At 36.3% G+C, this 14816-nt stretch overlaps 1 protein-coding gene across 1 annotated transcript; it reads right to left on the bottom strand.

Annotated features, from left to right (window-relative positions):
* Window positions 1–688: 688 nt before the first annotated feature.
* Window positions 689–14238, bottom strand: LOC121135374 (vomeronasal type-2 receptor 116-like). The gene is made up of 6 exons (XM_040734073.1): window positions 14042–14238; window positions 11739–12030; window positions 10632–11444; window positions 9088–9315; window positions 4857–4980; window positions 689–1578 (listed from the first exon to the last, which is right to left on the bottom strand). Exons 1-6 carry the CDS (start codon window positions 14236–14238, stop codon window positions 689–691), a joined length of 2544 nt encoding a protein of 847 aa, XP_040590007.1.
* Window positions 14239–14816: the final 578 nt, after the last annotated feature.

Here is a 14816-nt window from a genome sequence, read left to right as displayed (position 1 = left end):
GTGTGTGTGTGTGTGTTTACATGCACATATGAGTTCAGGCAAATTTGAAGAGTATATTGGATCCTTTGGGTATATTGCTCCATGGAGTCCTTAAGAAAATTTTGATGATGGTTATTGATTAATATCTCCTACAAGAACAGCACATGCTATTAACTGCTAAAGCATCAATCTGCCTTCTGTAAAAGTTCTATCTTATTATCAAGAACGTCGCTTCTCTTCCATTGCATACTTTTCTAAATCATTGGAAATACCATGATCTTCTTTCCTCCCCCCACAGGTGTGAATATTGTTTTAAATGTGTCTGCTAACTAAGCTAGATGTCTCAAAAACATCTTGTATTTTGATTTTACCACTGCACTGCCATAAAATATATACATTTACACAGATATTTAAAAAAGAACATAGCATATATTTTGAGCAGTTTTGTATTTTAAAGCAGAAAAGACAATCTCCGCACTGCAGCATAGTACTACAATGATTATGTCTTATGAAATCAGTAACTGAGTGAAAGAATATGGAGATGATTTAGTCGTAGACATGATACTGAAAGGCTACATCATTAGAGGAAACAATAAGAGACCTTCTAAAAGAGATAAATCTTGAATTGTAATTGAATATTCGTGGACACGAGCTAACTATATATTTGTGAGTTAGAATCAATGAAGCATCAGTTCTGGAAGGTGATTTTTCACTGATATTTAGAAGAGATTTTTCTTGATGGTCTTACCAATATTATGTAGCACTTGGGAACAAAGATGCATCCCAGCATCCCAGCACTGGAAGCCAAGATGGAGAGAATTTCCACAGCTACCATGACCTTACCCTTTGTACTATGGTACACAGGGAGGAAAGTGATCCAGACACAGCAGAACAACAGCATGCTGAATGTCATGAACTTGGCTTCATTGAATGTGTTAGGAAGATTCCTGGACAAGAAAGCCACAGTGAAGCTCGCCTGAGCCAGGCTGGCCAGGTATCCCAGGACACAGTAGAAGGCAGTGACTGAACCCTTGCTGCACACAATGATGATGTGGCCATGCTCAGAGTGAGCATCAACACTAACAGAGGGAGGAGAAACTCGTAACCAGACTGAACTGATAATAACTTGGATGAGAGTACAGATGGGAATGATGTAGTTAGGGCCTCCTGAAACCAGGAAGTATCTCATTCTTCTTCCAGGAGTGGTGACTTTGAAAGCCAGAAGCACAGTAACTGTTTTGGCCAACACAGTGGAAATAGCCACAGTGAATATGATTCCAAATGTGATTTGCTGCAAGATGCATGTAGCTGAGTTTGGACGGCCAAAGTAGAGCAGAGGGCAGAGGAAACAAAAGAAGAGTGAGATGAGCAAGATGTAACTTAGTTTCCGGTTATTGGCCTTTACAACAGGAGTGTCATGATGCTTGACAAAGACTCCAAGAATGAGAGCTGTGAATGCAGAGAAGCACAAGGCCATTAAGGCAAGAGCCATCCCCAAAGGGTCTTCATAGGACAGAAATATCACTGCTTTGTGCATACACTCTTTCTGCTCTGTGTTCGCATACTGGTCATCTGGGCACTTCACACACTGATCCACATCTGAGGAGGAGAGCAATATATCATTAGTTCACCTTCAACATTTTATTGACAGGGCATTTAAATTACATGTACAAAAGAACCATTGAAATGTCTGAATTTGTTGCTGAGTATGTCATTGAAGGACCATGCATCATAGAAATGCTTCTATTTCCTAATGTTCATTATCGCTGTACAATTATTTTTTGTCTATGTAGCTGTATTGATGCAATAATGTTACATGATATCAAGAAGCACAGATTTTTTTACTACATTCTGGGGTCTATGAAGAAATGACTATTGGTGAATTCACTAATGCTAAATTCATTAATAACTTGTACTCACTCATTAATGGATTTTAGACATGAATAAGGGGAGTGCCAGGATACAATTCCACTGCCAGAGAGTCTAGGAAACAGAACCTTCCTCCAGCAATTGATGAAAGCAGAGGCAGATACCCACAGACAAACACTGAACTGAATTCCTGGAATCTAGTGTCAGAAAGAGAGAACTGATGGACAAAGGAGTTAAGATTGGGCTGATATAACCCACAGAAACAGTTAACCTGATCAAGGGTGAGCTCTTAGACTCCAGATTGCTGGATGTGAAGACAACATGGGACTGACCCAGACCCCCTGAATGTGGGTGTCAGTGAGGAGGCCTAGGTAACCTATGGGACCTTGGGTAGTATTTATCCTTGGCATACAATAGACTCTCTCAGCCGGGACTCTTGTGGGAGGGCCTAGGCCCTGCCCTGGATTAAGTGACAGTTACTGGAGATCCACCATGGAGTGTCTCACACTCCTTGGGGATCACAGTGGAGATTGGATGGGAGACTGGCGGACCTGGTAGGGATGGCAGGGGGGGGGCAGAGTGAGCTGGGACTGACATGTGAAACAAGAATGTTTCTTACCTAAAAAAACATAATTAAAAATTTCTCAGATCCCATGGATTCAGTACTTCCTGAGGTCTTGTCTTTGTTATTTCTATGAATTCTTTTCCTATGAGATATGATGACTGTGTCTTCTATTGGGAACACCTCTCTAATACATCATCTATTTCAAAATTTCTTGCCAAAACACACTTAAATAAAAGCATCTTTAAATGAGATCAGCAGTTTGTATGGGTGTGTATATATTCATGGGTGTATAATCATATATCAGTATCAAAATATCTGATGAGTTTGAATGTTTTGGGATTATGTGGGGTAATTAGGAGGATGAAAGTGAGGTATGAATAATGTTGGGGAACTGAAAATAGAAAAATCTTCATAAATATAGTCTTAGTTTAGTATTCTTCTGACAGTAACCACAGCAATCTCCCAAGTCTTGTCCAGGAGGATCTGTAGCCTACCTCTGAAATTAGAATATTCTGTACCGACCTAGCATTAAAATGCCGCTACTTCTTGATTCTGCTGCTTTTAGGAATATACAACACCTTCCTCCTTCTCCAATTTTCATCTCTGCTAGACCCAGACTCTGTGTATGTTCTCCATGGTAAAGCAGATACTGATAAACAGCATTAGACAGATAACACGAGTCCTTAAGACAGAGTGTTAATACAGAGTGTTGTTTTTATTAATAACACCCTATTTATAAGTTGTTGTCAGTAGTGTAGTAAGTGCAGAAAACCACATAGTAGTTGCTCTAAATCACTGGATAATTTCAGTCAGTGATAGTGGGACTCAATATTTTAAGAAATTTATCTAGAGCCGGTCATTGATAGCACACAGCTTTAATCCCAGCACTCAGGAGGCAGGAGCAGGTGGATCTTGTGAATTTGAGACCAGCCTGGCCTACAGGGAAAGATCCAGGTCAGCCTGCAAAACAATACTGAGCAAACCTGTCTTGAAAAACCAAAAATAAATTATCTAGAACAATGTTTTTATGCACTTTAGTTTGTCAATTTTTTTTGTGAGACAGGGCTTCTCTGTATTGTTTTGGAGGCCGTCTGTCCAGCTCGGCCTCTAACTCACAGAGATCTGCCTGCCTCTGCCATCCGAGTGCTGGGATTAAAGAGTGCGCCACCACTGCCCGGCCTAATTTGTCAATTTTTAAATGGTCTGGGAATATTGCTCACCTATGAGAGAAGGTACTGCTCTTGCAGAAGACCTGAATTCACTTCTCCTTATAAATTCCAGAGTCACACAAATTTGTGAAACTAACAACACAGGCATTGGATTGCTCTCTTCAGCACTGTCTCTTATCTGCACTTAAACGCCAACCTCACATACATATACATAATGAAAGTAGTAATAAAGATATTTCGATAAGTTTTCATAAATATTCCTTATTCTTATGTGTTTTTACACCTAAACAGCTCAAGATACTTGGTTTATTTACTTTGGGATATGTTTCATGTGAGACTGAATGGAGTTTCTTCCGTGACATGGGTCCTGAAGATGATTTCAAATTATCTGTGTTAGCGGCCATGATTTAATATCAGAGTCAACTAACTGGCCATAAACATCCATTACGAACTTTCATTTCAATATAGAGAATGATAGAAAAAACAGTGAAAAACCATTACCCTACCATTTTATTTAGGCAATCCAGAATAAACAATAATTTAACTAATATGGGGTGTATAGGTGATAATATTGTTTGAATAATTTTGGCTAATATTATGATGTTATTACTGCATCAAGCATATTAAATATTGAACATATTTTCATATTATGTGTAAAAAATATTTGCCACTTTCTTCAGTTTGCAATATAGTTAAAATTTTGATAAGAGTTCTCTGGAAATTGCAAGTAGTCTTTTTGTTCTATCAACTGTTCCTGAAAATTCAACAGTAATAATATTCTCTCTTAACTAACTTTGACAGAGGATGTTTATTTGATTTCCAGCACATTACATAGTAAAGTGGATTCATTGCCCTATTCTCTTTTCTATGGGCCCCTCTGCAAAAATAGTATGAATGAACTCATGTCACTACACGTACATGCAAAAAGATTACAATATTTGGACAGATTGAAGACCCAAATATAATTTACATCTAATTTTAGCAGAGATTAATCAATGGAAATTCCTTGTGTAAAATTCTCTAATGCTACACATTGACTATAGAATCTGTCTCTTTGAGAAAATGCAACCTGCCATGAATTTACAATGAGTCAAGATATGGGTCAAGTCATGAGAAGGTTCACACAAGGAGAGAGATAATTATTCTTCGAAAACTCAGATTAGGTAAATAGTATATTGTGTTTGTGCACATCACTTCCAGACCTCTTCAGCATCCCAGTGTCAGGGTGCAAGGAATGTTCAAAATAAAGGATTTATTACTGCCTCAATACTCACTTGTTTTATTGGAGATTTCATTTTCTGGGCAGGGCCTGCATTTAAAACAGCAGACTGCCATTCCATCCTGCCAGAATTTTCTGAAGCCAGGAGCACAATCAGCACTACACACAGAGCGTGGCATCTAAGGAAAATCAGACACATGGAGATAGCAAACGTTTTACCTACTCCTCTCATAACTTTATTATGCTTTATGTTTAGATACTAATGAGGTCTTTTCATACACAACAACTGAATGACCACATGACAAGTACAGTTTTTAAAAGACATAGAGAAGCTTAAATAAAAATCCTGTTTTTCAGGCTAATCTGTCACCTTATGTGCATAGCATTTTATTAATTGTTAATGGGTGCTGTTGTCCCTAAGCAGGGCTTTATGATAAATGCAAGGAGAGCAAGCCAATTTACCCTGTTCCTTCAGGGCCTGTACTTTGGCTGCAATCTCCAGATTCCTGCTTGGTCTTCCGTTGTCTGTCACCCTTGAGCTAAATCAACCATTCCCTCTTCATTTACTTATGGTCATTGCTTGCTCACAACAACTGAATAGCAAAATAAGATTAGTGGGCATCTGAAACAAGGGAACTATCTCCTAAAATCTCAGACAACAACATTAACTCCAATAAAATATTACTGCGCAGAATGACATACAGAGTGTGATGAGCAAAGAGCTGAATGGGCAGACCCAGTGTATTTTGTCGTGAGGAAGTGCTGACTTGACATGTAGTGACATGAAAAGTAAAGTCTTTCCTAATGTGGAAAGTCCAATAAAGACTATGAATGTGTGGGTAACCTGAATAAAAGTTACCTGTTTAAATCTAATCGAAAAATGTATATATTATATTTGATTACCATGAACCTGGAGAAGGACATCCATGTGCTGCATTGGAAGGTTCCTGTATTTTGCTTGTTCACTTTGCATCTTTTGTTTTGCGTTAACTTCTACGCCAAAATAAGAGCATCACCTAATCACAGAATCACCTCATGTTCTCCACAAGTGTGGAGAACTACAATGCTTCCTTTTCTGCTTGTGTTTTTGCTGAAGCAAAGTTTCAGTGTGAAGCTATCGGTTTGTGTAAACTTCCTTGACCATGACAATTTTTATTCCTTCACTACTGTATGCCTCTTCTTTTCATTTATTGTTTAATTTGATAATATTTTATGCAATATTTTGAATACGAGAGGAGACAATGAATACCATTATCCATTTTCTGCTCATTTCAGGTAAGTTAGGGGTACTTATAGATCACTGTCTGGCTTGATCTCTGCATGTAAGTTGAGGCTTATTTCAAAAAGGAATAATTCCCTGATTGTTTCTTCAAAGAGTTTGCATTATAGACAAGCAGGACAATACACACCTGACGCCATCTGACTTTAGTGGATAATCATTGATTTTTGTCTCCATGTGTTACAATGTGGTCAATATATTTTCTACAGAAAAAGTTAATATGTCAATGTGTTTTTGTTGTATTCTGTCAGGCTTTGTTTCTCTTATGTTTATTTTTCAATCTCAGTGAAGTTGGACTTTGTTATGACTACATTCTGCAAAATTGTGGATAATAATTGAATTCTATCCTTGAGTTTACTTGTGTTCTTTTACTCTTAACCCTGCCATATCTTGAAGCAAGTTTCCATCCTTAAAATTAAGTCATCTTGGTTGCACAGACTGATCTTTCTGTTTTGTTGTTGATATCTCTTGGGAGGTGTTTAGTCAAAAATAACTAGATTCATGTCCATCCATGATATTGCTATCTGGATTTATTTCTTTCATCTTCCCTTCATAGCAAAGCTTTTACTAGTGTTTTAGAAATGTTCTCACATATTTTCCCCATGAAGAGAACAAAGGAATGCTTGTTTGATTTTTTTGAACCAATTTTATTTTCTGTGCATTGTGTTTTAGAAATTTGACAATTGACATTCAATTATTATCGAAATCTATTTGTCATTTATTGTCTGTATTGGTTACTGCTAAAGTTTATACTGTTACAATAGTTATTGTTTGACTGTTTTTGCCGAGATAGCTGTATGTTCTTTTACCTCTTGTGTTTATCATGCTTTTTAGACTGTAGGAGTTCTTCCAGTGATTTTATAGTTTTTTAAAGTATTTTGTAATAGTTTCCATTATTGAACGTTTTTCTGTCTCCTTCTATAATTAGGAGTAATTTTGTTTGTTGTAGTAGCCAGGGTTGGCAGCATATGTCTCTATGTATTAGAAATATGTCATGAATCTCCACTTTTAAGATTATTCTCTGTAGAATCATCTGTTATCCTGATGGACCATTTTATATCTGGTACTTCTGTCCTGTAAAATCCAAGTTTTAAATAAAATAGACCAAGGGATCCTTCTTTCTGATGTTGAGTCTTTGGTATTTAAATGACTGTCTGTTTATATATAATACTCTGTTTTATACATTTCAATGTAATTTTTCTGGATGTAATGTTGATGAATTTATCGTTTCCTTCTCTTGGGCCAATTTTTTGTAAATTTGACCTTTAATCATATTGACTTAATTTCCTAGGTGTTTCTATTCATTTTCTATTATTTTCTTCATAGTTTGAATTTTCTATTCCTAGTCCAGTTCTTCAAGTCTTCCCTCCTGTCTTCAACGTAAAACATTTTGTAGTTGAGTATTTTAACTGAGATTTTTTATTTTGCTTTACCTTTATAATTTTAATTTTAACAATTTTTATTATTTTTACCTTCATAGAAATCCTTTGTCAGAAGATAATTTTGTGTTTAATTGTATGGAAGTTTTTCTGATATCATTTTTCTCCCCAGGAAGTGATTTGTGTACTCTTTAATTTTTCTGCAACCCTCTTATAATCATTCTTCTGTTTCCTCATTCAGTATGTCATTGACCATACACTCCTTTTAGTTTGTGATTGTAAGATTTGGAGTCATGTTGCTTTGATATCTTCTTGTATATTCGTTTGCTGTTTGGTTCTGCTTTTTAATTTGCATTTTTGAAACCAGAACCCTGATTGAATTGTCTTTAATACCCAGTGTTCTTCCAGTGAATGTTTTTGCAATGCTCAATCAGGGTGTGGGGAGAAAAGACATGCACTTTCGTTGTTGCCCAATGTCTGGATAAGTAGATAAGTAGATACACCTTCAGCATATATCTTCTTTTTCCTGAGTCTTACATGGGGAAAGAACGAATCTCTATGTCTCATACTATCTAGGTAACTAGAGATATCGCTTCAGATTATGTTTGAAGATTTTGCTGAAGTTGCAGTCTTTAAAATCAACCAACTTTGTACTAGGCAGTTTGAAATGGATACATTAAAACCACCAACATCAGACCTATAAAATGCCCATAATAAAAATGGGATATTTCATTTACAAATTTCTTGAAAATCTATTTTTTACTAACAATGCTTCAAATAAGAGAAGAACTAGACACACCCTTATTAGTTTGCACGAACTATGAAATAATTAGTCTTAACAAGCAAGGTATCTCTAGTGGTAAAATACTTTGCAGTGTATGATTCAGAGCTGCAGACATCACTCAGTGGTAGGCAACAATTCTTGCTCATGAATAAGTCTTAAACTTGATTTCTAGTAGTCACTGTGTAGAAAATACACTTTCTCCATTTCCTAGGGATTCAATAACCCTTCTGTTATCTATATGAACCACAGTCGCAACAGTTGTAAGCATGAATGAGGAGAAAGCACACATATGCACAAAAGCAAACAGAAAGAAAAAACAAGGTTACAATTCACAGAATATGTAATATGCATCCTAAAAATATTAATTTATTGTTAGAGTTTTGACAATTCAGTAACTCATTGTTAAAACTATTAAACAAAATTAATAATAAGAATGCATGATTTATGTATTTTTAATTTACTTAATCCTTAAGAGAGCCCAACTTTTCAACATCTGTGCTCACGATTCAACACAAGGGAAGAAATCACCGTATGATAATCAGTATGCTAACAAGAGAATGTTGGTCCCTTTACTGGAAATTATATAATGTCACTTTGACATCTGGTTTGCATTCAAATTTATAACCAAAATCAGGTTTGGACAAGATAAAATGCACTATATGCATGTTGGAATTCCTCAAGGGGTTAATTATGTGTCACATCAAAAAGGAGAAAAGAAGAAGCATAAAGTAGGAGGCTTGATATTGGTTCAAAATATGACAATTTGTTACATTAAGTATCAAAGAAGCATGAATGATCCAACTTGACAGTGTTACTACTGTGAGTTCAGTTTGGTCAGACCCACCTGTGTGTTTCCCTTGGAAAATTCTACCATTTCTTCAAACACATGGAACTGCTGACCTTGTGGAAAATATGGGCTATATGTTCCTATCTTCTCCTTAACTCTCAGACCATGTGGGAAATTCCAAATCTGGAAAATGTCATACTCTTCCTGAAGGTCTTCTTTTTGGTTCATATTCACTCTATCCCCAACAGGGTTTGTGAATTGGGTCTTCTTCAGAAACGCATTCAGCTGTAAGACAGGCAGCATCCTATATTGTGTTTGCTCTTTACTGAAGAAAAAAATTCTGATTTTATCTTAATGGCAATATTATCGCAGGAGGCCAGGGGAGCAATATCACCAAAAGTAAATGAATAAATAAAATTATAATAATTATCTTCAAATTTTACTTTCCTCAGAGGAACCTGCGAAACATATACTTAGACTTACATGCAGACACCAAACACAGTTATGCAACACACTCACACACACAGAAACACATAAGAGAGAGAGATAGAGAGAGATAGAGAGAGGAGACCTACATCTATTCAAAAATACATACAAAATACTTCCATACAATTTTTCAAAACATATACATAGAAACATTCCCTGGATTCCTATACACAGAAAACAACACCAAAAAGCCATACAAAAACACTGAAACCACATAAACAGGAATGCACACATACCTAAATACATACAAGAAAAAGCATACAGGTACAATCACCAAAGCCAGAAGCATTGGCAAAGAGAAAATTTATCCACACATTGAAAGACAAACAGACAGAAGACAGACAGACAGACAGACCACACACAGACACACAAAAACAATGGAAATATATATTTATGTAGGCACAAAGATGGTAATGTAGTCTCATACACGCACATTCACTGCCAAGTACACATTGTTAGATACACACAGGGAAAATACCGATACAAAAAGTCACATACAAATTCATTATGAATGACACTTGAAGACAGACAAATACCTATAGAAAACTATGTATGAAGACATATACACACTCCGACAAACAGAAAAAGACAAACATTCATATATAGTGAGAATCATCCAGTAACACATATGAATGCTCATGTATGTACTGAACTGAATCACAGCAGTGTTGCCTTTGTAATAACTATCAGAATGCCAACTGTGATCCCCAGAGCTGATAGTGGAGAAGTAATCGTTAGAGAAGACTTATGACTATCATCCCCTGCACAATTTACAGTATTCTTGATGATTAATGTAAAAGACCTAATATAAAGACAGGAAGTATTCATGAGTAAGGACTGACAATGTTTACAGTATTAGCATAGGGATGATGATGTTGACAAGCTCAGTAAGAAAATCACTGATTGTGCTTGATGCATTTTGTCTTGTGCTCCATTGCCTTTGCATTAGAGATTGCTACTAAATTCTAGGTTTACTCCTCAACAGAAAAACAAAATGCTCAGATATTTTCCTTTTGCTGGGTATACTTTCTAGTTCACTGAGTTTAGGCATGTGAAAGACTCCTAAAGATATGACATTGCTGACACCAAATATCATGCAATAGAAGAAGTATTACCTTCAAGCAATTAGAACCACGTCCTTTCCCATTGTCTATTGCTGGATTATCTACTTGTTGAAGATCCATCTCATGCAATGCATGAGCCAGAGCATACACAGCATTGTATATGTCATAACTGCCACCACTAAAGGCCATGTCAAAAGTCTGTACCACTAGCCATTCCATGGAGATATTTGATGAGTATCTCTTCAGTGTCTTACAGTTGGACCTGGAGACTTCACAGTTAAACTTCATCCACTCCAGATTTGCAAGGTATTTATCTGTGTACCTGAGAGGGTTTATTGTCTGGACAAAATTTTTAAAACCAGTAATCTCACCATGTTGGCGTGCAAAAGCTATAGTCATATGTGGTGATTCAAGCATGAAGTCTCTTTTACTGGTAGTCACATCCCACTGTGAGGTGATGACCCATATTCTCTGTAAACCTCGAGATTCCCACATTCGAAAGCTTACAGCAAGAGTACTGTCTGTGTCACCATAAATGATAACAACTTTTGTGGATGATGCCTTGATTTTGTTATAATACAATTCAGCTCTTGACATGTATAATTGCATACTGATTGGAATTATATTTACAAAGGCAAAGCAGACTGTATTTTTTCCAAACTCTCTTCTCAAATATGAGAGAAATTGAATGCCAAGATCACTGTCAGAGATGACCAGTCCAACCCAGTTCCAGCTGAAGTGAAGCATGACAGAGACCATGGCCAAGGCTAGAGATGTGTGCTTGGGGGCTATTTGATACAGATAGGGAAACTTTTCATGATCACTTAGGATTGGATGGAAGGATCCGTAGGTAAATTGAATCACCTAGGATTCAGGGAGAAGCATGAGGTTCAACTCAGTCATAACCTTTGAGACACCTTTTTTTTCTGCAAAGAGTTCTATGAAACCCCCTTGCCTAATTCCTTAGCTATTCCTTCTTCTCTCATGTGTATGACAAATCAGGAAATGTTTATGGCCCATCATTCTCTGAATAGTACTAATGAGCTACATAGAGTGATAAAAATGTATGATCTGTCCTCTCTTAGCACATCTCTAGTGTATGGGAATGACATCCATGAGGACACCTTTGCAGTCAAACCCAATCTATAAAATTCTTACCTTTTGGAATTTCCAGAGGTCTAAGAATGTCATAAGTATTGCAGCTGCTTCCCAATTTGGTCCTGTAAGCATCACATGGCACTTGATATCTTCCCCACAGTAATAATTAGGGGAAAAACCAGGGTCTTGTCCCAAAATTCGACTGAGACTGAACAATTGAGACACACTCAAACAATCTTTTTCATTATAATCATATAATAAAGATTTATTTGGTAATATATCAGGGTTCCTGTTTACTTCATCCAGGGTAAATGCCAAGGCCAGTCCAAACTTGTAGTTCTCAGTTGGTGTTCTGTAAAAGTGCACAGTGTTTAATATGGACAAATACATGATTATTTGTACTCAATATAAGTGCTATCTTGTACTGAACAGTATGAGCAACCTTGCCCAAATATTGAAACGAATATCTTCTGTTGTGTGGTTGTAAAGACATAAGAATTTGGACGCTAGCAAAACCTTTGAAGTCTATGAGGCAGGACCTTCCATAAATGAGATGATCCATTGGCATCTTACACAGAAAGCATAATCCATCTCTGGTTTGTGAGTACTTCCTCAGAATCTGTAGATTGGCAGAGTTTTTGACCAAATGGTAAACATAGCCATTTTCATTGAAATTATTGAATAACATAAAAAACATATGATGTGCTAGCCGAAGAGTTTATATGAGTGTCTTCTAAAAATTATCCCAATGACTAAGTTTGTCAATAAATGATAGGAGAGTCCACAATAGTCTTTTGGGGCAACAATGGGCTATGGACTTACAGTTCATGATAATTAGCGGACAATATAGTTAACATATCGTCTCCTGTCCATTTAAATCCTAGTCATGTTTTTCTTTCAGATTTACTGTTGCAGGTAAGAATTCTTTTCTAATACTTTTAAATGAATTTAAAGCAGAAAAACCTTTTTGGTAAAAGATGTATATATGTGCATCCCTGTGTGTTTTGACAATATTAATGGTAACTTTGAACACAAAAGGGCACAAATCACTTGGTTTTTAATTCCTCTTTGATATAATCTAGTCTGGTACCAAATGCACAAAAATACACCTGCCCAAGTCCTGATTGCATACATTAAAGTTATGTATCTTCACTACAGTATTTTTCAACTATTTCATTTTACACAGATATGTCACATATTCAAAGTGGGAATATCTGACCCTCATGTTTTTTTCTACTAGATAATTCAGTTTGATTACCTTTTATTTACAGTAACACAACACTAGATATTTGTGTTGCCATTACTACATATTTGAAAGCTAGAAGAATATAAAGTGTAAAATGTATGGGGATGTTTAATTGTCTTGCAAGAAAAAGAACAAGTCAGGCAAAAGACAAAATCAGTATGTTATGTTTATGGGAATAATGATAACTCCTGTTTCTTCCTATTTGCTTTTTAATATAATTATTATACATCTCAATGCTACCTTCATTGAAGAATTTATGCAGAGTTAAGTCCAATCTGTTTTCCATTTAAAAATTGGAATTTTCTCATGTCTCCCTATACATAAAGAGGCACTTTATAAATGTTCCTTACCACCGAAGAAAAATTATCATTTTAATTTTCAGTAAAATCAATGAATTTTGGAATAAACCTTATACAGCTGAAATGCTAACTTGTGTACACTGGAACTAAGAAACATCAGTGACTTTAGCTGTCATATTTGCCTATTGAGCTAAAGTTCTGTATTTTAAACCATCTACCTTCATTCTACAAAATCAACATGTGTATAATGGCTACATTGTTAAAATATGCAGCTACAAATAGTAAAAATATTGAGAGGTAAGCATAAAAGGCAAGTGTGTTATAAGTCTCAGAATATAAAAATATACATAAAGAGAAAAGAGGCATGGTTCTGAAATAATGTCAAATGTGAACCAGTATAAAACTCCTCTATGTAGGTACAAACATTTGTGGTATTCACAGAAGCACACAATAATGAAATATCATCAACAGATTCTAAGGCTATTTACTTTCATATTCGTAGGATGAAATTCATTGAAATAGTATTAGTTTTCTTTCCATGAGACAATACCCTCTATGGACAATGTCAACAGGAGGCCTCGTTGTGATGTATCATGATAGAGACTGCTTCCTTGTTTCTATTTCGAGCCTAGGAAGTGGGAAACTAACTGGAAGAAAAACAGAACACACACATGGCAAAAACCCTGTAAAATAGCAACGAGTCTCTAAAAGAACTTGGAGTTGTTAGTCTGTAAATTCAGAGAAGAGGACAGAAGATTCAAAACCCATCTTGAAACATTGATGATGATATTTACATGGAAAAATGCAAAAACACTTACTGTATATTCAAAAATTGGTTTAAATACTCTTTATCCACTTGCCATTGAACTTCTCTGGGTGAGAAGGCACAACTTTTCTTCAAGTCACCATCCTTGTCTTCACTCTGCTTCGTTTTCCAAAAGCACCTGGGATGCATAAAAGTGGCCATGCGGATTGGAATGTTCAGAAGCAGCAAGAGGAAAACGACAATGAACATCTCTGTGCTGTGCTACACCAGAGCAGCATGAATTGTGAAGTGTCATGTGGAGAAGCATATTAATCGCGTACCCAGTTTGACTACTTGCCTTTATTTCTTGGGCAAATGAGAGGCTATTTTCGAATCTGTGCTTCCTTTTTCTCCCAGGTGTTTCTTAACCCCTGGAGAAATATTGGACACAGTCTTCCCTGGGGCTCTGCATCTGGGTGCACAATGCATATGAAAAACATGGGCTGATACACGTATAAGGGGATAGTTCAGTCTCTCATTCCATGATATCACTCATGTTTGTGGTTATAAGGTCCCTTGGAGGAACACATTTTTAGAAAATTTGGTCCCAAGACTATCTCACTTTATGGTAACACCATGAAAAACGAGGTGACTGTATTTTCTGAGATGATCTACAGGGAAGGGCACACAAGTCAGAATACATGGTTACACATGGCTCATTACATTAAAAACTCCCTGTCATTACTAGGGAGACTAATTTGTGGAGCAGCAGTCATCCACAGTATATGGACAGTGTGGACTATGTTAGACCAGTGGCAGGTATCGAATATCCAACCAAAAACTTTGCT

The sequence above is a fragment of the Mesocricetus auratus genome, unplaced genomic scaffold (genome assembly GCF_017639785.1).
Source record: "Mesocricetus auratus isolate SY011 unplaced genomic scaffold, BCM_Maur_2.0 Super-Scaffold_100037, whole genome shotgun sequence".
NCBI classification, from domain to species: Eukaryota; Metazoa; Chordata; class Mammalia; order Rodentia; family Cricetidae; genus Mesocricetus; species Mesocricetus auratus.
Note: the sequence above shows the minus strand (reverse complement) of the source record. Positions and strands in the feature narration are given on the sequence as shown.

Excerpts from the sequence above, each read along its gene's own strand:
- LOC121135374 (XM_040734073.1), bottom strand. The coding sequence starts at position 14,238 with ATGTTCATTGTCGTTTTCCTCTTGCTGCTTCTGAACATTCCAATCCGC. Across the intron at positions 11,445-11,738 it reads ACCTCTGGAAATTCCAAAAG|GTGATTCAATTTACCTACGG; the intron begins GTAAGAATTTTA and ends CCTGAATCCTAG. Across the intron at positions 1,579-4,856 it reads TGAAATCTCCAATAAAACAA|ATGTGGATCAGTGTGTGAAG; the intron begins GTGAGTATTGAG and ends TCTCCTCCTCAG.